Here is a 26,822-nt window from a genome sequence, read left to right on the forward strand (position 1 = left end):
TATTCAGTTAACCGTTTTAAAAAATCGGTTCAAATGGAGTGATTTTGCATTACTACTTACAAAGTGAGAAGAAGCGTTTAACATTATGTCTTTAAAAAAAGTAAAAAACACAAACTATTTTAGCGTTTTCTTTAACGCAATGTTTTTTCAAAAAAATCAATTTGCACGTTTTACCATTTAAATATTAAATGCATTATTTTAAATTGAAAAAACATAACCTTTATAAGTAAAAAGAGCATAATAGTTTTAATATTAATAAATTTAGAATAATATATAAACATAGGGTTATAATAGGAGTTTAGAAACTGGATTAATAGGGATTTTTGGATCTAATATTTTTTAAAAAAACTATTTCTGGGTCCTACTCTTACACATTTTGTGTTCAGGTTTTAAATTTGTGCGCGATTCAGAAGGTTCCAGTTTCCAAACTTTATCAAAAAGCCATCAAAAAACAATTATAACAATATATTAACCCTCTATAAAATATTATATGTTATTTTATTATGAATACTCGTGATTTCGATTCCTATCCCCCTACACCCAATTTTTCCATGGAAAGAATAATTATAGTATTTGAGTAAAAAAAAATCAATTAAGCAATTAAAATGCGTTGTATCTTCATTATTATCTTGTAACAGCGCTCCTATAGAATTGTTCAGAAATTTTCTCTAAAACTTGAATTTTCCTTCTCTATTCTTTTATCTCCTATTATAATATTAATCATTGCACTATTATATTTATATCTTACATTAAACCCATGGATTTTAATATTCCGAAATGATCTCTTGGTGGAACCCCCCCCCCCAACTTACCCAATAGAGTTTGTTATAAATGCTCAGATGATCAAATAATGACAGAAACCCGAAGTTGGCAAAGTCAATATTAACATTTTTAGAGTGTTTTTATTCAAATATCTGAGCGAAAGCCAGGATTAATCGTTAAATTTTCTATTATAACTAATATTGTATAGTCAAAAGCTCATGAAGTATTTACTATTTAGTAAGGTGAAATTATAAGGGCTGGATTCTCACTTACACATTTATTTTCACTAAATCGAAACATTTTTAAAACAAAGTTTAGTGATATATTTATCCTAAAGATTTTATTTGTAACTTATAAATTTAAAATATTTAATTGATAACGCATTCGTTAAACAAAATATGATATTAATTATTTTTATTTATAAATCAGATTTTATATATTTTATTAAAAATTTTAATTATGCTTTAAATTTTTGTTCCTTCTTATCTCATGATAAAATTTTAAACCAGAATTTCCCAAAGTTGACCTAAAGATCATAATTATGTCGTATTTATTGTTAATTTTATTAAAAAATATTCATATATTGAGTTTTAAAACTACCAAAATTACAAATTAAATTTGTTGTTAAATTATTATATTTTACTATTATGTAAGTTGATTCCTTTTTTATTTTGCAAATTCATAAATAATTTATACATAATAACCAATCATTAATTTAATTTTAACGGTTCAAAATAAAAAGGAATATGTTTTTCACGTTTTACTTTCCATGATAAAAAAATATATAATTTATAAATTCTGTTACCTAAGCCAGAGCTAAGCACATTTGATTCCATTATTATGTACTATGTAAAAAAAATAATATTATTATATTATTCTAAAAAATAAATAATAATGTTTCAATTTTTTTTACTAGAGTTAATAGATCTATCATTAAAGATATATTATATAAATTTAATAACCTATTAGATATTGTATAAAATATATAATATAATCCAATAAAAATTAAAATGTAATATCTAATATTGTAATAAAAAAGTTTTTAAATTCTATACATATTTTATAAAATCTCAATAAGTTATAAATAAAGTTTACAAATTATGAAATAAAAATGCAATGTAGAATTTTGTTCAAATTAAAATTATTAATTGATGAAATTTTTTAAATCCCATAATAACTCATATAATTGCTAAAAAAAACATTATTTATGAAATTAATAATTGATTTAATTAACAATTAAATTTAAATTTTAGATGTGCATTTAATAAATAAAATTCAAACAGTTTAATAAAAATATAATAATTATTTTTTTAAAAAAACAGCGTGAAACAGTAACTTAAATTTTGAAAATAAAATTAGTCACAAATTTTTTTTAAATAAATGATAACATAATCAATGATGATTTTATAAATAAGTTATTCTTTTAAACAAAAATAAAACGAAAAACGAAACACAAAAATTTATTAATTGAAAATTTATTATTTTATATAAACTATTTTTATTATGAAATATATTATTCCTAAAAATACGCAATATCAGATCGTTATAAAATGCGGGAATCTAATAAGCTTTTATTGATAAATACTTTCTATAGGACGCCAAAAATTCTGCCTTTTAGGTGCTATTCTACGGGGTTTATCCGATCCAATTCTGCTATAAAAACAATAATACAACGCAATGATATTTCTATCTTTCATGCAAAGTTACTACTGTATTTACTGCGTTATTCAGTAATTTTTATGTTACACATTTGGTGTTGCAGCATCAAAATTTCGCTCACGGATGCTGCCACTGTTAAAGCCAATGATTATTATGACTTCACGGGAACTGATTCCTATGATAATCAAAATTTTTCCAAAATTTGGAAACAAAATATTATCGAAGATCCTCATAGTCCCTCTTTTACTATTAATAAAGAGATCAATTTGAACTCAAATATCGATGTAGATGGAAACACTGCCATTATTACATCCAAACGCAAGAGACACAAGCTATCGTGCCCGGCGGCATGCCACTGTTTCACGCTGAACAACGCATATACAGTTAACTGCGAAACCAAAAATATGCTTGGCATCCCGGAAAGTTTAGATTTATCGACAAAAATATTGCGCCTTAATGGTAATCCTGGCATTCGAATATTGCAAGACAAGGTATTTTTTGAGAGAGGATCGACGAGTATTCAAAATTTGGTGCTGTCTCATTGTTCTATCCACTTTATAGGCACCGAAGCATTTTACGGGTTACGATTCTTAAAATCTTTGGATTTATCTCATAATTCGCTTACAACTATTCCCTCGGAGGCCTTCATTCATACACCTTTCCTTAAAACCCTTATTTTATCGCACAATCTAATTCGAGTGATCAGGAAAAATGCTTTATTCGCTTGTTCTAGGTAACCCTCCCCCAATTAAATTAAAGCAATTGTACGTTTGCTTAATCAAATAATAAAAAAAGAAACCTTAAATTGAATAACAGCTTTCATTTAAAGAAATAGTGAGAATAAATATAGATATCTATCAGAACTTTGATAATATTATAAGATATAAAGAAAGTTTTAAGTATAATGAGATCGTGGTTATAAGCAAGCTTTAAAAGTAAATCAATAAAATTAAAAGTAAACTATGATTTTAAATATATATAAATATCTCAAATTTATATGTTGTCTTATATATATACATATATATTATAGCTTCACAATGTATTATATAATTTATTTTTTTGATTAAAAAATTTAATACTTTATAAAAAAAGGTCAAGGTTCAATATAACCCCGTTCTCATTATATCTCGGACCCTCTCCACTTTCAAACAATTTAAAATACTCATATTCATTAATGTAAAAATTCAGTAAAATTAACCATCACTCCAATTTAGCCATTCATTTTCTTTTTAAAAATTTCACACTATATATATTGCCTAATTTTTAGTGTTTGCATTTAAACATATCGTGGAATATATATCCTAAGTCCTAACTTATTGTCCTAAGTTATTGGTATATGTAAAAAAATATAATACTGAGTTTTATTTAGGGGATATAGACGTTCAAGTCGAATTCTCAATTCTAATATTGATTGACAGAGCTAACTATCCCCAATTAATAAAACGGGACAAAAATGTAGCATGTCTAAATCTTTTCTACGGAGCGAATAAAATTTAAAACACGATTTTTAAATATATGGCATTTTTTAAAATTAAATATATTTTTAGAAAAATCATTGGACAGACAAAGGCATTCTTGTCTTATCCCTAAAATACTCTAGTCAAAGTTATGTCGTTTAGAGAAAACTTGCCCACCCATAGTGTTAAAATTTTTTTTTAATCCATCCGCACATTTATTTAAAAATTTTGTTTATCACGTTAGCCTAATGCATTAGAAATATTTTGGTTGGTTTTGGCTCTTTATTTATTGTAAAATATTTTTTATTTCAACTTATAAATTATGCAATTATTAATTAAAAATTATTTTTTTTAAACATTGCCATATCCTGCTATCTCACTTGTAAATTATTTCATTATCCTGCATAAAAATATTATTAACCCGCTCTACCTATGTTTTAATTTTTTTATCTGCCCGTTGATTTCTAGTTATTAGAGATGTATAATGCCCGGACATTTTCCGGTCCCGGCCCATGGGAAACGTCTGGTTTTTTTTAATGGACCAGGCCGGGCTAAAAAATTTCTGGACCGAGCCGGGCTATTTTTTTTTGTAAATATATTTGATGAATTCTGATATTTGAATAATCCATAAAGGATATAGTTTTTCTAATTTAACCACTCCTCAAGATTATAAATTTCAACAACATATATTTTGGTATAGGTTGTATTTAAATAAAAAAACCGTGGCCAGGCAACCATAGTAAAAAATTGAAACCGTGGCCGGATTAGGTCGGGTAAGGTAAAAACTAAATTCTCACCGGGTCTAGCCGGATAATTTTGTCATTTATAGACTTCTGATAGTTATTATCTAATTGATTATTGTCATTTTAAATATTATGCCTTTAAAATGCATTTATAATGCAATCAATATAATATGGTTCAGTTAATAGATACAATGTAATTTATACACGTATAATTATTATCACGAATGTGGCCATCGAACGATTTTCGTCGATCAATAAATAATAATCATAAAAAATAGGATTTTGGAAGGAAAAAAACTCGTTTATTGATTTAATTCAATAATCCTTCTATTGCACATACATTTTTTTTGGTTTTAAAACAAAAATACTTATTCGATAGGATATAAATGATAAATGAGATATTATTATGTTTTTTTTTCTACAAGTTTTCTAAATTTAATTTTTATTTTCAAGAAAAACTTTATTTTTCATTTCAAGTGATATCAATCCAATTGAAAAAATTTTGACAGTTATACTTTGAGAATTGAACATGTCCATAATAATGAATATTTAATTAAAATGGGAATAAATACATTTATTTTGGTTATTATAATATAATATAATAATAATGATGTTTTCCTTATTATAAGCCGAAAAAAGTTTTTTTTTTTTATTATATCATTTTTTTTAAATTTTATTAAAAAAATATTAATTATTGCAATATCTATCCAATAAATCACGTGTTGGAAACTCCTTTGGTCCCAGAAATTTAATAATTTACAATCTCCTTTATAATATTGGCTTTCCGCACTTAAGCTTTTAAGAACAATTTTTAAATATATATTATTAGTTATCTAAGATTTCTTTTTAACCTAGATGGGAAAAATTAGCGTGATTCGTTGGATAAGGCATAGCTTTCACTTAGAACTGTCATATTTCACTAAAATTTCTATATTAAGCCTTGATATATTAGATATTTATTAATATAGAATGATAAAAAACTCGATTATGTTCAATGTAAAAATGTAAAATTATTTAAAAAAATTTAAATAAATTTGGACCGGGTGGAAAAATAATTTCTATTTCGGGTCGGGTTGGATCGGGTTTTAGGAACAAGTAAAAAAAAATTTGTTCATGACGGGCCTGACTGGACAAATTTTTTTAAAAAATTTTGGGCTGGGATCGGGCTTGGAAAATCAATCTAATTTTTATTTAATTAATAATATTTTTATATTTTTATAAGCATGTGTCCAATTTTTTCAACTATGAGAGATAAATAAATTGGCTTTTTGCCTTAAAAAAATCTTTTGAAAATAATTCAACAAAAATATACCAAACTTTGCAGAAACATAGTTCAATATAAAATCAAAATCTAATAAAAATGACAGGTCTAAATAATATGTTTTTTAGTAACAATTTTTAAAAATATCGGAGGTGTTGCCTATAGCACTCAAAAATGATGAAGCTAATTCAAAAGAATAGAATTGGAAAATTTATTTAATTTATTATTTTTTAAAAAAAATGGCAATGGTCTCTTCATTCTCTCTTATTTTTAATCTATTTAAAAGGGGAAAATATTTAAAATTCTATTTGAGAAATTGATTGTTTCTGTGATTTACCATTAAAAATCGATAAATATTTTATAAAAACATAAATTAAATAATATATAATTACAGGTTTAGCAAAATATTATTTAAAATTCATAATCAGTATAGTGATATAAATACTAAGTGACATAAGCAATTACTGACAAAAATATTCTTTAACCAATACAACTTATAATTAAAAAGGTATCAAATAAAATTCTAAACGGTAGTCATGAGCAAACTAGTTATCCAACTTCCTGAAAATCGAGAATATTATCATCTTAAATTTATTCTTTCTATATAAAAAAACAAATATTTAGCTAGGAGCTGGTTTAATTTTTCGGTCTGGATCAAACTACAAGACTGTTTTTTGGCTCAGTCTTAGATTTTTGCAATAAACTATTATTATTCATAAAATTTTTAAACTGATATGGGTATCTATATTTAGATACAATTTTATAAAAAGTAAGATTTATATACTAGATACTATTTTAGAGGTATCTGTATTTTAGATACTTTTAGATACATTTTAATATAATTTTATTTTACTTTTTTTATATTAAAAGTAATAATATTTGAATTAAATTATTTAACAATATGTACGAGTTTATTTCATTACAAAAACAATACGAATTTCATTTTAGTCAATTGTTGACGACAACATGGTAAATTAATATTATAATTTTTATACTAATTTTAGGAATATACATCATAATTTTTAGATTAATATTTCTTCTAGACAACATCCAAAAGGAAATCAAACAATTAAATAATAAATTTTTTGGGCACCCTTACATGATACAAATATTTATATAAGTTTTAACACTATCCACTTTTAAATAATTTTTTTTTAAAAAAGTGTTGGGAATTTTATTTAATGATTATACCAATATAAAGTTGTTATTCATTAGATCTAACCATGCCGTCCAGTTCCCCGGTAGAAAGATTTTTGTGTGGCTAAAAATATTTTTAAACAAAAGTGCCTTAATAAAAATTTTGAGAATGTTTTATTATTAACTAACAATTATTTATAATCATTTAATTATATACTCTATAATCTAAATTATTAAAATCTAACAATCATTATTTTAATTATTAATTGTATATAGATGTGATATCAGCTCAATAATTTTTTAGATAACTTCAAAATTTGAATTTTAGCTGGAAATCATAAATTATGCATTATACACATCTTATAGTAAAATTGTATCGATATATAGATACATTTATAGACTATATATTGAGTTATTTTTAATTTATAATTAATTGACAAAACTAGAATTGACTAAATAGTATACGGCTCGATTTAAGAAGATTTCAAAAAAGGACTTGATCAATATTTTAGCCAGAAAAATATTACCTAAGCTTCGAAATTTTGTTAATAGATGTCCAAACCTTTGTGCAATATATGAGCAAAATTTTAAGTCTTGCTTAATATTTTTATGGGTAAAATATTGACGTTTACCAACACTAGCTGTAAAATATATAAAGTATAGAAAATATCTATTAGAAGAAAAGTTCCAGATAAGAAATATTAAAATTGTAAAGTATATATTTAATATCAACATAAATAATTATTTTGACTACTGACTTATATTTAAAAAAAAGGGTTCTATCATGACAAAATTGTTCATTTATAGTGATACATTGTTTTAATGAACAGGAATCCCTGTATAATCAAAAAATTTTTACTGAATGCATGAGGTCTACAGTTGTGTAAGGTTTAAAATCATTTAATTTGTTTTAACTTAGAAGAGTTTGCCTAAAATTTAGCTTAACACTTAGGCACGAGTTAATTTATATTCCTCTCTTCAAAGTTATACATAGAAACCCTGAGGCCTTAGGGTTAATCTTTGGTTAAAAAATGACGTTTTTTGCAGGCTATAAATCGGCGAAAACGATTTAAAATAGAACCGTTACCCAAATGTGACGAATTCTTTTTTCCGATAGATGTAACAGATTTAATTAGTATAAATTTAAAAATTAATATTTATTAAAAATTTAAAGTCTACCTAAAATTAAGCTATTTGAAGTAAAAAGCAAAATATAACCAACTTTTTGTTACAATAAACTTTTGATTGGTATGATTAGTAAGGCATGGATGGCTTGTTATATAGAAAAGAATATTATAATAATTTTTATAATATGTTACTGATAATTTTTACTGAAATGTATTATAATAATCAGTTTTTTTTAAAAAATATATAGATATTGATATAGAATAAATTATGAATTACACTCTAAAATGAGAAGCGAGATGTAATTTTTAACTATTAAGAGCAAAATTTACCATGGTATCTAATAATAATGTTTGTTATTAGATTATATCATATTATAATCAAATTTTTTTTATCATTTAGAGATGATATAAAACCTCCAATATAAAGCCTACTCAAGAACTGTTATGTTTTAGAAACTTAGAAATAAAAATGCAAGTTTCTTTAGATCCAAGAAAAAATTTAAAAAATTTTGCCCCATAGATTGTATCATTTTTTTTAAAGATTCTAGTCCAATCCTAATTTTGGAAATAATTCTGAAAAAAAAAATATTGGATGGAAAAAGTAAAGGATTTTTTAAGGAAAGCGGAAAAATTATAAGCGGTATTGAAAAATAATAATTGTATAAGTTAGTTCTACCCGAGTTCGAGTAATTTTAATTTTATCCGAATCCAGTCATCCTATTAAAAATTTAAAATTAAAGATAGCTCTGCTGAGATAATGTCTGCTAGAATCCAACGTTTAGGGCATAAATACGTGCAGGGCTCAAGTAATGGAACGACCTACCTAAAGAGATCAAAAGAGGAGTACTTCTATTTATTTTGAAAGAGTTCATCCTTTTGGAGATTTTACGCTTAAAAGAATCAAATTCGTAAATCTTCTCCTTCCACATTTAATAAATTTATTTTATGGTTTATAAAATATTTAAGATAATTTATCAAAAAAATTTTTTTAATATTATTTATATCATTGTTTAAATGTAATATAAAACTTTAAAAATTATTTTATACTTTATATTGCATATATGATATTGTTAATTTATTATAAATATTATATATAATGTAGATTGGTGGTTATATTTTTATTTTCTGAAAAATTACTCTAATAAACCACATGGTGTATCAATTTATATATTTTTTAAATTCCCTATTTTTCCATATAGGAGATAAAAAAAAATTTTATTAGTGCCAAAAGTTAACTAAATTAGAGTTCAATTTTTTTTACTTATTTATTTTTGATGAAAGATTAAAGTTTTAGAGAGAGTCCTAAAAATTAGAAATAAAGTAAATTTTATATACAATTCATAGACCTAAAGTAAGGGGCCTTGCAACTGTTACATTATATTTTTAAATTAAAAATATCCATTATATAATATATTATTTTAAGAAAATTGAACTAATTTTAACCTAAAAGCGTATATTTAATAACTCTTGTTGAATCTTTTCTATTTTGCTAAGGTTGGGCTTTGATTTAACATTGTTTCAAGAGTATCAAATAAAAATATTTATAACATTACAAATTCATTAGAATTTTCAAAACAAACAACTCTCTAAATATGTAACAAATAGATTAAGATTAAATAACTTTAACGCCATTTATATAATAAAATATTTAAATTTTTATAAATTGTCGCCCGAAAATTAGATTATTCTATATCCACTTTTTGTCAAAAATGACTTTTTTTATAAATCAATTTTTTTTATAATTATATTATTATATTTACACAAAAAAAATTGAAATATATATAGAATAAATTAAATTATAGCCAATATAAGATTAAATATTGTAATGAAAACAATAGAAACTTAAAAATTGGAGATGGAAAAATCTAATTTTCAGGCGATGAAACATTTTATTTATAAAATAACAAAAACTATCACAATAGATTAATAAATTCAGCTTCATTTTATATAATTCCTAATATTTATATATAGTTTAAGCAAGGCTTATTCAAAAACGAATTGAAAATAACGAATATGAATTGTAACTGAGTATTCAGTTTAATTATTAATATATTTTTTGATAAAATGTAACCATTTATCATTTCTATTGATAACTTATTAATCTGACAGGTGTGCGATTAACAAGGTAAGCATCAACTGCTAGTGAAGGCCTTTCTTAGTAAGGAGAAGCGATAAGAAAAACTCTTTATAGTAGTAAAAATTAGCTTGGCATTAATTAAATCAATATGCATTTTAATTTCGTTAATAAACTTGTTCGCATGTTCTTATCATCATAATATTATAACTTTTTTTAAAAATTAGATGGGCAATAAAAATTTAAAAAAATATATATTCTATCAAATATATTTCTGTATGAATTATTTCCTATTTAAAAAAAACGAATTATTATTCATACGAATAGTAAGCGAATTGACTATGTGTTGTTCGATTTTCGTTTTTAAATAGGCCAGTTTAATCTTTGTGTTTTTAAATATGTATTTGATTTTTTAAAGTACGCTTTCATTTTGTTTTCAGCTGGCCACAAATTTCTTAGTTCAATTTAAACCCTATCCATAGCCTAGTAATGAAAGACTCCAATGATCTCACTACAATTGGACTGTTATATTTTATTATTAAAAGTTATCGTATAAATAATAAGGTGCCCCAACAGGTTTTATTTTAATGGGATGATCTTATTATTTACTTCTTTGATTTCATGATTCGATTATGGCTTTCATAACCTAACGATGAACCATTTTTATTGATTAATTTTTAAATATTAAATAATTTTATTTTGTTAATATTAAATAAATTTATTTTGTTAATATTAAATAATTTAATTTATAATATTTTAAGGATAAGATTTTTTTCAGTATATTAATTAACTTTATTACGCAAACAAACCATAACTTGGCATGGGGTGCTTCAAATTTTTTTTATTACAAATTTGAAAAATTAAATTAAATTTTGTAACGAAATATACATGTGTATATAGAAGAAGAGGGTTTATAACCTTTTTTCCCCTCTCTTTAAAACATCTTGAAATATTTAATAAAATAGCAAATTTTAATTTCTTTACAACCATAATATTTTATCTTCATATATAAAGTTGTTAATTAAAATTTTCTACAAAGTATAATCAAAGTAAAATAAAATGATTCCCCTAATGTTGGATGCAGTGAAGAATTATTAATTAACTTACATATTACTATCATACATTAAGTTCATTTAATGAAAGATAATCCAACCCCCCACTAGTATTATTTAGGAGTCATTAACTTTAGTGTAAAAAAATCAAATATAAAAAAACTATGGTTTATAATTTTATTCTTATATGAACCTACCTTGGACAGGTTCAGGGTTAAATCACAAATGTTTTCGCTATTTTATAATAATAACATAATATGCTTAATTCCATAAATTCAAATGCAAAAATAAGGTTATATTGCAAACCAGTAGTAATATGTCTTAAGAATTTAATTTATATACAAGTAATTCTGGCCTAATATAATCTGCATATATAAAAATCTTTAACCACAAAAAATTGCCCCTCCCTTCCATTAAAAATTACTGGTTGCTTTTGCAACCTTTTTGACTAAACGCAAATGGGATTATTTTTTTTATCAAATTGGTTAGTGGTAATAGTTATTTTATTATCATTTCAAAAATATTATTTTAATTTAAAGCAAGCCCTCCCCCCACCCTCCTTTTTTTTATAGGCTATATCTATAGGGCTGTGCAGATTTAATTCAAAACATTTCTATATTTATTAATTTATTTGACTTGTAAAAAGTTGTTAAAATAACATATTTATATATTATTATTTTTACAAGTTAAATATTTTTATTTACAAGCAAATTAAAAAATATGGAAATGTTTTAAATTAAATCTGCACAACACTGTATTTAATTTTGATGGGATCACTCAGAGATCAAAATTTAATGACATGACCTAAAACATTAAATAGTTGCTCACCTCATGATACTTATATAATATTTAATAATTTTTAAAGGTAAATCCTAAACATTATAATAAAAAAAAATTGTGCACTCGATACCCATGTGTGATATCGAATTATGTTCAGTTTTTTTAAAATATTATAATGCCATTGTTAGATTATTTTAAGATATTTTATATAATATTGAATAATATTTATTATATAATCTAACATATATTTACTATAATAATAGTATTGATAGCCGAATGTTAAAATTTTTTTCCAATTTATATGTTAATTATTTATGATATTCATTCATTTATCCCCCCCTCCCCCCCCCCTCATTCAATCTAACGAGATTTACATATAATTTTTTTGTTAATTAACATAAAAGGTCATAATTAGTATTAGTTTAGTTTTCATTAAGCCATATTCGATATCTAATATTATGATAATGTATATTTTTTATTTTAAAATTTATATAAAATATTTTAATGATCATATATTTAAAATATTATTTTAAATCATTATCATCGTGGTCACAAAACGTATTCTTTTTTAAAAAATGCTAAAAGCTAATAAACTATTATATTACTGTTATCTTCTTTTTTTATATAATTTTAGTTTTATTCCCATGAGGGGATATTAAATTTAAAATATTCTAATTTTATAATAACAAAATTCTTAAAATTAGGAGTTATTATAAAAAATATTAAAGTATATTTTATTTATTAATCTTTTTTTAAGAATGAGTACTTCATTTTCAGATTGTTATACAGATTTTTTAAATATTAAAAATGATTTGTTAAGTAGATTATAGGATTTCTAAAAAAAATAAAAGAAAGAAACTATTCTAAAAAAAATTTCCGGAATATCGCTAGTGCTACCTGCGTGTTGAGTTGATTTAATTGACATCTTTTGAAATTATTGAGATAGAAATTATAAATCGATAAATTGTCTGCAATTTAATAATATATCACTACTACCCTTACTTATTCAATTATATTATGGATGATCACACGCTTATAAAATTTATCAAGAATCGACGATGAAAAGGAATTGTAATTTTAATTATTTAATAAAATCACGATTACATGCAATTTTAACTACTTACCGTTTTTAGAAATAGTATTAGTAATTTTAATTAAATCTATATTTTTAAAGTAATTGTGTTTAAGAATTAATTAATGCACATCCCTGACAAGTACTATTATCTTTGAGTAAATACAAGACTTAAAACTAAATTTGTGAAAAATTTTATTAATTTCTCCGTCATCACATAAATTTTTAATGAGAGTAGATTACCAAAAATTTTATATATCAAATTTATTAGGAGCGCAGTGGCGTAGGCATAGGGGATGGAGAGGGAGTTAGGGTTAGGGGTTAACCCCTCCCCATAAAAAAATGTAAATTTTTTTAAAAATTTATTACAATTTATTAAATTGATAATATAAATGCTTAAAATTTAAAAAACAACTATTTTTATATTATTAATTAATAATTTTGATCTACAGAATTTGATTATTTTTACATTTTTTAAATAAATTTTAAATGATCTTGCAAAAAACTTGTTTAGTTTGTCATATTCCTTTTTTTTTAAATCTACTTTGCAATTTTATTATGAAGAAACAATCATTAATTTATTCCTATTTCAACAAATACAGATATGCCACACGTCTAGTTGACTATCTTTTTGTTTCGCTATTAAATATTAAAGTAGTGCTATTAAACGGTTTGATATGCCAATTTTTTAAAACGGCGAACTCAATATTTTAGGCAGAAAAATGTTGCTTAAATCTCGAGATTTTGCTAATAGATGTCCAAACCATGGTGCCATCTATGACGAAAAATATTAGACATACGTAATATTTTTCTGGATAATTGAGTTAGCTGTTTTTAGAAATAGACTAAATTCGAGTCGTTTAACAACACCAAAGTATCAATGCCACAACCAAATCAAATCTCGTATTTTAAAATAATGAAAGGATTTTTATAATGATAATAATAGTAAAACCTATTTTAGATATTTCGTTTATTTAGTTTTTTTTAATTGCTTATCTTGTTTAATTACATTAAATTACTTCTATATTTATTAAACAAACTGAAAAGAAAAAATAACATCTATAAAGATCATACAATCATAAGATTCAAGATATCTTGAATCGGGGAAAATAATGTATATAGACCAAATTGATTTTTGATAATTTAAAATTTGTTATTATTTAAGATCTTAAGACTGCTGTATTTTTTTATTTCGCTTATAGCTGGTTTTTATTTATTGGCTGAAAAAACTGATCGATAAACTAGTAAGTAGTACTAATCATGCATTACATATTGTTGATTGCTTCTATAATTTTTCATTTAGCATGATACCAATTTTGGCAATTTTTTATATTTAGTCAATAATATTTTTCTTTAAACTACCGGGTTGAAGCAATAAAGAAGCATGAAATACACACTAATTAGAAATAAATTTCCGATGTATTGCTTCCAGATGTTTGGCTAAAACTTTAAGCTTAAAACATGATATCATAATTAGTTTTTGATTTATAGTTAGGTTACCTATTTAATGATTAAAGAACTAATAGGGCACTAAATATTAACAAGCAGATAGTTAGAACTTCTATATTCTCCGTTCTGGCATGTTGTTAATTTTGTCAATAAGCAATAAAATATACTAATAAGGCCCTAATTAATGGTTTAATATAGGTTTCAGAATTAGTGTTTCCAAAAGCTTGACTCACTTAACCCTTAGCGTGATGTCATAGTATTCATTTTGTTTATAACTCTGTTTCTTTTCGTGGTTCTCATAATAGAGTTAGGAATTGAAAGTACTAGTCAAGCATTTAGCGCACGTTAGATATATAGTTTTTATATTTTCCATTTTAGCACAATCTATTTTGAGAATTTTCTCTTTCTTAATACTGTCTACCAAACGGATTAAATTAATATACAATTATGATTCAAACAATATAAAATTTACTGAATATATGCTTTCAGACACTTTTTAATCGTAATGTTGGCCAAAATCTTTTTACTAATAATTTTCCCTTTATACTGGCTACTATACTAGTTAAAGGCTGCCACTAATAAAGAAAAAAATATTTAAACCAGAAAAATATTGTCTACGCCGTTTAGATTGCGCTAATAGATTGTATGATCAAAATCTTTAGTTTTGATCATTTTTAAAAATCGGCTCGAATCGAGCCGTTTAGCAACACTAATTGTGATATTATTAGGTCATCCTATACATAAAAATGAAGCAAATCCGAATATATAAAATACATAAAATTTGTGCTTATTTTCTAAATAATTTATGTTCATTATTGAATAAATCCCATTTTTTTTTAATATATTATTAATATTTTTGATAAGAAATTCTTTGGGGTAATTTAACGATTTTTTTAATGTTATGAGGCTATATGTTGTTAAATATTATTTAGGATGCATGTATATTATAATTAGTTATAATATAAGTTACAAATCTATGCATATAAACCCGAGCGAAGTCCGGTCAATAGCGATCTGAAAGCCATTAACCGAGTTTTAAAAAAATGATAGGCATCTTTTTTAAAATAAATTAGCATTCTTTAGCACCTCCTTTTGTAAAAAGCTAGCAACGCCTCTGAAATTTTATATCATTATTACTTTCTAAGTATATAAACATTTTTCTAATTTTAAATATTTAAGATAAAGGTAAATTGCTTAAATGATAAATCAAATTAAACAGCTGACAATTTTAATTAGGAAATTTGATTAAATAAATTTCTTTAGCAATTAACTGATTTTAACATTATATGAATATAAAAGGGACTTTAAACTTTCACATTTATCAAATTCTCAATACACCACTTGCATTTACATGATCATATATAACATTTTTTCAAGTAATAATTTCAAAATGCCGCATTTTTTTTCGCAGTTAAGAATATTACAATTTGCAAAGGTTCATATTGTATAATATATGTTGATATGGAATCCATTAGGATTCGGAGTTTCTCAACTTTGAATCCTTTACTTTGGAAAATTTTTAAATTTGAAACATTTGATTTGCTCCAAATGTTTTCCAGCATGTATAGAGTACCCACATTGGCTTACGCAGCGGGGTGGGGGGGGGGCAGGGGGGCAAATCCCCCCCCCCCCCCCAAAGCCAAAAAATGCAGATGCCGGATATATTTTTCAAAAAAATTATTGTTTATAATAATTTATATTTGTTAATATTTATTCGTATCTCATATTAAATATATATTATATTACATTTATTATCACATTCATAAGTTATTTTATCAATTAATTTCGATTTCAAGTTTTCCGGCGTAATATTTACTTATTATTTTCAAATTTTTAGTGGCGTAATATTTATCTACCATTTTCAAATTTCTAGTCAAATAATAATTATTTCTGAAACTTCTGGTCCAACAGGGAAAAAGAAATTGCAACCTTGTCCAACGAGATAGAGCCTCTTCCATCAAGCACTAACAGCTATTAAGGAGTTAGAAGAGCCAATTATTTCCTATTACTGAAATATTACAATGGCCTGAAAGAAATATTTCCTCAGAAGCAAGAAAATTATTGGATTCAATGCTTATTCCAAATTTTATTTCTCATTAGAATGTATTATTTAATTATATAACTATTTTAAGTATTACTTTTCAAAAACATGACAATGATTTGATTAAGAAGATCAGAATAGCGGAGAGCATTTTATCAGAACTCAAGGAAATTAGGGCTAATGTTGATGAAGAATTTCATATTTTATATTTTATTGTTGAGTCAAAGGCAGAGCTATACGTGTTTGATATTTATATCCCTCGACAGCAAGGCAAGCTCATCGTTAAAACATTAATATAGGATCAGTAGAAGAGTTTATCTTAGATGCAGATACATTTATAACCCAAATAAATGAATTTTTAATATATCATGCAGCACTTACATCTGCAAATATTACTTCCACAAAAGCCTTCCCAACCTTTTTCAGATGGTGATAGAAAAATAAAATATTTGTTAGATTTTTATTATGAAGATGTTAAAGTATCTTATGATGCCTTACTAGCTAAATAACTATGTTTATAAGATTAACTATAGTTGATATAGTCCCAAAAAATGCTATGGATGCTCTGCATTATTTCAAACACATTTTAGATTAAATTCCCAATGTATTGAAAGGGTTTATAAACTTTTCCCATTAGTAAACTAATGAGAGAACACTCTCTTTTTTTAAGAAGAATAACAGAGGCCTGCAGAAGTACCATTTGCAGGGCACGGCCCGGATTTTTTTTAAAGATTTTTTACGCTATTTTTAAAAAATTTTTTAGGCCGCTCGGCTTTTTTTTAAAATTTACAGGCTCGGCCCGGCTTTTTTTAAAATAAAATTTTCAGGCCCGGCCTGGATTTTTTAAAAATAAATTATATTTAATTTTGATTTTTATAGCTAATAATAACGATTTCAAATATAGGCTGTTTTAAAAAATAAAGCCCGGCTTGTTAAAAAAATTTAGGTCCGGCCTTGGTATAATTTAAAAAAAAATTAAAATATTGTCCGGCCCAGGAGCCGGGCCTGCAGGTCTCTGAAAAACATACCAAGAAGTACAACATGTGAAAGTAGATTGAAAGGTTTGGATTTTTTGAATATTCATAGGCATTTGACGACAAGCAAGGATGAGATAATTGAAAAATTAGCTCAATTCCAACGAAGATTGGATTTTACATTTTAAATATATAACATACAAAATACAATTATTCCTAAGAAACTTTTTGTGTAAAGGCTCAAAAAATGGGTCATTTAAGTGATTCTTTACATATAATTTTTTTATAATTCACATTAATTTAAAATTGTGTATTAGGAATAGTTATTAGTCCTAATAAATTTATGCTTGATATTTTTAAAAAACAATAATATTTCTCAAAAAAATTTATTATCCCCCCCCCCCCCAGACCAAATTCCTGCGTACGCGCCTGAGTACCCATATTGTGATTTTCAGGAAATTTGTAACGTAAACCTTTGAATTATTTTTATATATCAATTATTATAAATTTTTATACAAATTTTTAAAAAAAGAGAAAGGATTACGGGCTAGACACTCTACATATGCTTAAATCCGGATAGATTAAATTTTTCAAATTTAGGAGTCGCCCTCAGTAAATGATTTATAGGAAATCATAATTCCTATGAATTTCATATCCAGTTGTGACATATTGTATAATTTTCTGTTAACATGAGAAAATTGGGGCTTTCAGGCCTTCGAAAATACCTTCTGCTCAAATATAACAATAATTTAACGGGTGTTAATATAAGCTAGCCTAACAACACTTTCCTTCTCAATTGGATGGGAGCATCTGCATAAAATTAGTAAATTTAATTCTTAAAAAGTTTCTATAAAAGCAAACTGGTAGATTTTAAATAAATTGATTAAATATTTAAATATAATTATACTTCTTTTTAAAAAAAATATCTTTTTAAAGATTGCAAGTTTTAGAATTAAACAAATGCGGGATCAAAAAAATTGAAAAAGGTGCGTTTGATGGTTTGTACCAGTTGCAAAGCTTAAAAATTCATTCTAATCTACTAACCGTATTAACACCTGATGTATTTGATCCTCTGATACAATTGATCTACTTAGATGCCTCATCCAATCCTTGGATATGCGATTGTAGAATGAGAGAATTTAAAATTTGGAGCTCTTTGCATAAAAATCGAGCCTTTTCCATGAATAACGAAAATCACAACGTAAAAAAGCATTTCGATGGAGATATAAACCTTTTAAAGCCTATCACATCTTTGAAAAATACCAAATGTTGCGTTTACCCCCCACAACTGCATAATACCACGTGGGAATCATTACACCCTTATGACTTCAAGTGTGGACCATATATTTTAAACGAATGGAAAGGTGACATAAAAAATTTTCATAAAAAGGCATCTTTGATATGGAAAGTACTGAATGATTATAACCAGCAAGATGACAAAATTAATGGCATTTTAAGATCACTAAAAGATCCTTTAACTTCTATAACAAATGATTCAAGGGAAGAATTCTTGAAAGGCCCACCTCAAAGGTTTGAGTATCCAGTTAAAAGTTCAAATATTTGCTCTAAAAACTCTCCAAATTATTACAACGAGGTCCATTTAAAATGCCTGTTCATAGGCGATCCTATACCCATAATAACATGGACGTTCGTACGTAATTCAAAATTGATAAAAATTAGAAACTCCATTCTTCCAGATGCTAATTCTAAATTTAATATAAATAATACTGTGCGTATAATAGAACCATTATTCGACATTGTGGAGAATAACCAAAATACCTATCACTACAAAAACGTCGAGAAGATCGATACCTCCTATTTTTCTAACCATATTTTTCCTTCAAAAATTAGATCCTCCCTTTTAAACATTTCGTCAAATAATTTCAAAAACAGTGATTACGTATTATTGAAACATCCGGAATCTGATATTCATAACATGGAGAGTTTTGCCAAAAACAATTCTAAAATTTTGGAAGTGGAGAAACTGCTATCCTCCTATGCCAATTTACACCACGTTATTATCAGTCAACTAACTATATCTTGCTACGATCCGCAAACAGATAATGGCATCTACACTTGTTCTCCTAATGCGCACGCACTATCAAATGATAGCTCAATTCATGATAAGTATTATTATAGATCCATAAAAAGATACGTCCTATATAGAAATGGGACTATCACGGAATATAAGGGATCGGAGATGTTCGCCAATGGTTATCCGGTTAATTACTCTGTATTGTTATTATCATCACCCAACTATAATGTTGATCTCACAAATATTCGGGTTTTCACTAAAAGTGTTAAAAATATCAAGATACCTCGAGAAGAAGATGATAGAAAATACGTGAGTAATGTCCAGAAAACTTTAACTTATTTACCCGAAAAAGCAACGGAAACAAATAAACTCACATCGTTGGTGTCAATTTACTTACTTATCATCATAGGTATTTGCTGTGTATCTCTTGTCCTGTTGTCTGTATTAATTTGTTGTTTGAAATATCACAAGCGCTATTGGAAATGTATTAGTAATGATAAGCATCGTGCCAAAAAGGGTATCAAATCGGTAAAAATTGATAAAGGAAAGAGTAAGCAAACATATGATTCGTCGATTGTTGCCAACAACCATACACTTAACACATTAAACTCTTATCATAATCGCGATACTCTAGATCGTTCAGCTAAATCACATGGTGTTGTAAAAATGCCAAAACTAGCTTCGATAAACAAAAATTATCAAAATGGCAATTTGGCCAACACAAATAGTAACGGCTCCGTAAAATACTCTTTGAATAACAAAAATAACATCTCAAAGTGTGATTTGAGCCAAATCGATGTTATTAAAAACCATAATATTTTCGATAAATTTATAAAAGGTAAACACATTTTTTTCAGTAAGGTGGGTCTTAAACACGTGATAGTCAACTCCTTTATAAAAGCATCAAGAGAAAAATCTTATCCCACCGATAAAATTCCTAATCTTAGATATATCAATCATTCTATAAAGGAATCTGCGATGAATGAGAAAAAATATTGCAACGGACACATCAATAATATAAGTAATGGTCAAATCGAACATTTAGATGGCAAATTATGTAAAAGCGATTATGAATCTGTGAGGCAAGTAGAAGATTTGGAAAAATTAAATCATCACGAAACATGTTGTGCTAATGACGGGAGTAGTGTTATTTCATCGACATCCCCGTTACATGATCCCGTAACTGTCAACTCTCAATATCACTTAAAGTATAATAAAAATAATTTAAATCGAGTTGGAATGAATTATTGTAATAGGGAAACATTTGGAGATCAATACTTATGGGCTAGGAAAGAAGCACAAACACATCAAGAAATACCAAAATTTAATTATATAACTAAGAATGATCATGACCGAATAAAACCACCCTTTTATATGAAATCTTCATCTTCTTTTGCCACCACACATATGACAAATTTAGAGGAAGACTATTTATCTCATGGTTCACCTATCAATATTACGCAAAGATCAACTAATATGATAAATGATAGTAGCCACGAAAATATGTTCAACATCGAAACTAATCGTAACGTATACATAAATTCTGATAATTCAACAACAGAGCCTCGTCATCAGGCAACAAACACACCCTCATCTTACGCATTTGAAGATTTTAATTATAATAGTGATTCAGGCTTTAATAAATACAATAATAATTATTTATCAACATCTCCTCTTGAAGTTTATAGTTACGGTAATGCGAATATCGAGGATATTAAAAATGAAGGTAATCAAACTATATTCAACGACGTATATCGGCAATATTCTACTAGAAACAAATATGTACCTGTATCCCCTAAAATTATTTTACCTGATAAAACTACTATTGTTTAAAATCTTGAAAACGAATATAATATAAATCAATAGAAAATTATTATGTGTTCTTCTATACATTCACAATCATTTTGTAAATGACTATATGATTATTAATCCCGCGAATAACACGATAAAACCTATATGCGAATTTACATCAAAAAAAAGACATGCATGTCATTTAAAAAGAAATACTATAAATATAAAAAATTATAATCCTTTTAAATAACAATTTAATTATTTATTTAAAAATATTAAATAAATTGACATTGATTTAAATACAATTCACACTTTAACCATAATCTTATTTACGAATAAATAAAAGGCTTATTTTGGTGAATTAAAGGATTATCAGATTAATGGATCTTAAAAGGATTAAAATTAATATAGAATTAAGTTATGGTTCTTATATAATCTCTTAAAGAAAAAAATGGAATGCTCAGTAATTAAATTGATTAAATTCTTAGAAAATGTTAATGTATTCAAAAAAATACTTAGGCTGTCCTGGTTGCCAAACAGCGGGCTGTTTAACCGGCTATATAGTTCAGATTAAACTAAAAAGTAAAAGTGCCACCAAACATTTAAACAAACAAAAAAAGGAGTATCATAGATCAAAAGCTGCATAGCTTAGGCTAAACAGCAATAAGTATTAAAAATAAGTCGAGCCAGGAGACAACATTAATGCTTACAAAAATTTATTATTCATTATATAAAAAATTATTGATAAAATAAATAAGGAACTGCACGAAATTATCCGTTGCTACTTTTCAGAGGGCTCTTTAAAGTATTCAGGTGGACCTGAGCTCATAAGAGGCTCTCCACTCTATATCACTACTGGAAATTATAAAATTAATGTTTAGAATACATATTAAAAATGGACCAGTAATCAAAAAAAATTATGCTCATCTGAAATGCTTAAATTTAAATGAATGTTTATTTAAATTTAGACCTTAATGTAACTTTAATAAAAAGTATGCATGCAATCTATATTTGTACAATATACAAAATGGTTAGACATTTTTTTTAATTAACCTTTTTCCATAGAGGAGGGTGGGTTTCATCTTATAAACATAAATTTTTATTATGGCATAAAGGCATCTTTGTATAATTAAATCATTTCGTTAAGAAAATAGTCATTTTCCACTCCGTCTCATATCCCTATCATCTTTTAGCATCTAGATTGATAAATACATGCGCGAAAGCATCGGGGACTGATTCCTACCTTATATATTACCTTCATAGCAGAAATAAATAGGCTACTAATTTATTCTATGAATTAATATCTTCAAATTTTTCTTAGCATTATATTTATCTACCATTATAAAATTTCCTACCAAATTATTTGAAACCTTTTCACTGCAAAACTAACGTAAAATATTTGAAAAAAATGACATCAATTTAAATTGAAACTATGAAAATATAGTTGAAGGCATTATATTGAAACTTAAGGAAATTAGAGAAAAGTATATGGCGAATTTCATAAAATATATGTCATTGTTAAGTCAAAAGCAGAGTTCTATGAATTTAATATCTGTCTACCTCGACTAGCAACAAGATTCCCACCGTTCTAATATAATTCAGGGTCAGTTGAAGAATATTATAAAATAAATCTTGTTATTTACCTCTTGGATACTTATTAACTCAAATAATGAAAGTTCTTATTAATCAAGCAGCACTTACAAATCTGCAAATATTATTACCCCGCTAGAAAAAAAATTCCTACACCTCGAGATTTTGAAAAATGGAGGATTGAGTTGGTGTTAGCTCTTCTTAATATACACAGGGAATTGATACAAAACACTGATGAAATTAAAAATCCAACCAAAGAAGATTGAATTTATAAATTTATAATATGCTTCTTAATTATATTTTTTCCCATTTTTTTAAAATACCATATTTATTTTCATGACTTTGTAAGTTAATATATGTTAGCATCAATATGTTTTTTCCGGAAATGTGTTATTTTTCAACATTAAACCCTTTTTGAGTGCGTTTTTGAAAAAAAATAATTACCTCTCCACCCCTACCATAGCGAATGCTTTCAGATGCGCCTGGATGAATAGCTGAATGATATCTGGTTTCATATCAACCGACCATTTATTAGATATGCAAATAATACATGGATAGTGAGTATCTCCCCACAAATATATTATCTCCCCACCGCAGATTTGATGCAATTTTTTAATTCAGATAATACTAGATAAATGAGACCTTTCCCATTACTTTGACAATTTATCGGATGAACAATTGAAATGTGTCATGGTTTACTATTAATATCTTGCAATTCGGTTATTTGAATCTCCTTCTATACATAATCTCTAAATAATTAATAATAAATATTAATCACTTAAAATTATTTATAATAATATTATGTTCACTCTCATCTAATATTTATAAATTTTATCATGTATAGAAGAATTTAAATTACAAGCAATCACCTAATATTAACAACAAATTTGAATGCTAAATTAAGGTCTTTGACCTTTTGTCTCGTAATTGTTATGACAAACATAATAAACATAGCCCTCATGGGCCATTTGTATCTAAGTGCCCAGGCTCACACACAATCTAATAATAATATTGGTAATAACGATAATTATACATCAAATATTTTAATAATTTCATAATTTTGCTGATCACAAGGACTCAAGTATATTCCTTGCTCAAGATTTCCCAGCCGAATATAAGAGGCGCTCGATCAGCAGTTCAAACCTTATTCATATAAATATTATCAAATCTATATTAAATGACAAAAATAATATTACATCTTGAGAAAAATTGTTTAACTTTCCATTTAATATACTAAAAGTAACAAATGATAAAGATTGTCCACTGTCAAGGGTCATTAAGGGCAATATTAGCATATTCTTAAATAATAAATCTAACTTTCAAACACTCAACTTGGCAAAACTCATTCCAATGAAAATAAATAATTTTAATTATAAGCTCTATTTTGTTCTTTCAGTAAGCAACTATTTAGTAGCTCCTGACTCTAATAAATGTACAAAGAATTTAATGATAAGCACCCTAAAAATATAAATATTTATCAGTTTTTATCCATGAAGATCTCGATAGTATTTACTACGGTAGAGGTTTCAAAGGCAATCAATTTTTCTCTGATGGACACTGCTAGATAGATGGCACCTGGCCCATATCTTTTCAAGATCTAGTAAATATAGATAATGTCCTCATATCTGATATTACTAATTATAAGAACTTGGCAACTCCATATTCATTAAAGAATTACCACATAATATAATCCCTCAGTGCACGATTTAGCCTTTCAATCAAATCAGGCATTCCTCTTATCACTAAAAGGGGCTTGTTCAGAAGGATTATATCTAAATATTTGCTAACGAATAAGATTCCTTATCATATATTTTGACATCCAACTAATTAGAATTTGGGATTAAAGGATGATGCGAAACTGCAAGTCATGCATCTAGAATTTCTCATTCCAAAGAATCGGATCTGCCTTCAAATCATTTATTTATCAGGCTAATAAATGCCTTCAATTCATTTATTTATCAAGTTAATAAATGCCTTCAATTCATTAAATCATATGTTATAATTTATTTTCCAAAAATATCCAGAATTCTTTAAATTACAAGTTAGTATGAAACACCATCAATACTACCTTATAAATATTTTGTTAGGACTTCAGCAGGAGATTCTATAGGTCTACCCTTATTCTGTTAATCAATAAATAAAATAATTCACAGATATTAAGATTAATCGTCACCTTTACCTAAACATGTTGTATTTGGATGATGTTACATTCTCAGGCTCTATAAACGAAATAAATAAAGTCCTCGACATTATCATTTAACTTTCAACAGCATAACCTATCATTAAATAATAAAAAATATGAAATTTATTTAAGAACAAAATATTCTACAACCGTTCTATTTACTCCTATGACCAAAGACGAAATTTGTGTCATCGGGTCATCAATAGGTGGAGAACTAACGTTCAAACATTTCAAAAAAAAATCTACATTATCTAGCATCAAAGCAAAATCTTGCCTTCACATCAGGCTTATTATATGATTGAAAACTTTATATGTTCCCTAAAATTCTTTACTGCTTCAGATAATCAGGATCATATAGAATAATTAGTAATTTATAATGAGATCTGGGGATATTTTAATCTAAAATTTTGTGATAAAACATAATTAAAAATTACTCTTTCCTTTCCACAGAATCTTAAGGAATTGGGCTAAGCTCTCCTATATCACTATCAATTGTATCAATCATACTATCTATCAATAACCAAGAACTCATTCTGAATCAAATTAAACTAACCTAAGATTTGTTACTTTTTATCTATCTCCAGGGGGAATAAATCATCAAACAATCAGTTCACAATATATTGCGGCCTTCATATCGCGTTCAATTAGCTATTTGCTTCTTACGAGAAAGGACACAGAGCTGCTTGAAAATCTTTATCCATTGGTTATTGACAAGACTGATTATGAATAACTAGAAGTCTATCCAAGCTAAACAATAAGATCCCTTCTGAAAACACCGAATTTAGATACGTGATGGTAATCAGGGTAGGGATAAATATCTCAACTATATAAATGTCAAGAGGTAGGGCGGATCAAAAGCAAGGCATCCTATCCACCAAATATATAAAGCATGAAATAATTAATAAAATAATTCAGAAGGCACACGATTTTATACTCCAACACAGCTCGAACCGCATGTTTCTTTAATCATAAACAACACTCGACTGAAGGGATGTAAACCTAATCCATAGGACAGAGCAGGCAAACATATAATTGAGATTCCAGTATCAATATTTCTGACTCCTTTCATTATTGCAATTACGATCCATTTAGAAGAAAAAGAAGAGTCTAAAATATTTGCATATTTCTGTTTATAATATATTCATCTCATTTGTAGTATCAACTTCCTGTTCTTTGCATATGACTTAGATCTATTTCCAAACTTATAAGCAAATTGTGGGAATCCGGTTTAATTTTAAATTATTTAAAGATTCATAGCCGATACCTTATTAAGACCAAAATGCAGGGTTGCCAGGTCAAAATTTTTAAATTGAGGGAGAAAATTGGTATTTTGCGGGAGTAATATGAATATTGCGGTAGAAATATAAAAGTTGTTTAAAAAAAAATTTTTGAGGGCCTTCGGCCGGTATTTTGAATTGACTTAATTATCCGCCTATTATTTTTTATAATTAGTTTATATAAATACAGTCGGTAACTATTTTTCAAAATAAAATTACATCTTGATTTATTAAAATATATTAATTTATAAAATAACCAACGATCCTTTTTAAATATAAAAGGATGTAAACAAGATAAGATTTTATAAAAAAAAAACGATTTTAATTACAATGTAAAAAATATATTTTATGCGAATGTT

The 26,822-nt window shown here is 26.0% G+C and overlaps 1 protein-coding gene across 1 annotated transcript; it reads left to right on the top strand.

Annotated features, from left to right (window-relative positions):
- Window positions 1–2,501: 2,501 nt before the first annotated feature.
- Window positions 2,502–21,456, top strand: LOC135924382 (uncharacterized). Its single transcript, XM_065459438.1, has 2 exons — window positions 2,502–3,154; window positions 18,525–21,456. The coding sequence occupies exons 1-2, from the start codon at window positions 2,502–2,504 to the stop codon at window positions 21,454–21,456; spliced, it is 3,585 nt and encodes a 1,194-aa protein (XP_065315510.1).
- Window positions 21,457–26,822: the final 5,366 nt, after the last annotated feature.

This window comes from Gordionus sp. m RMFG-2023, chromosome 2 (genome assembly GCF_954871325.1).
Source record: "Gordionus sp. m RMFG-2023 chromosome 2, tfGorSpeb1-WG-v2, whole genome shotgun sequence".
In the NCBI taxonomy this organism is placed as follows: Eukaryota; Metazoa; Nematomorpha; class Gordioida; order Chordodea; family Parachordodidae; genus Gordionus; species Gordionus sp. m RMFG-2023.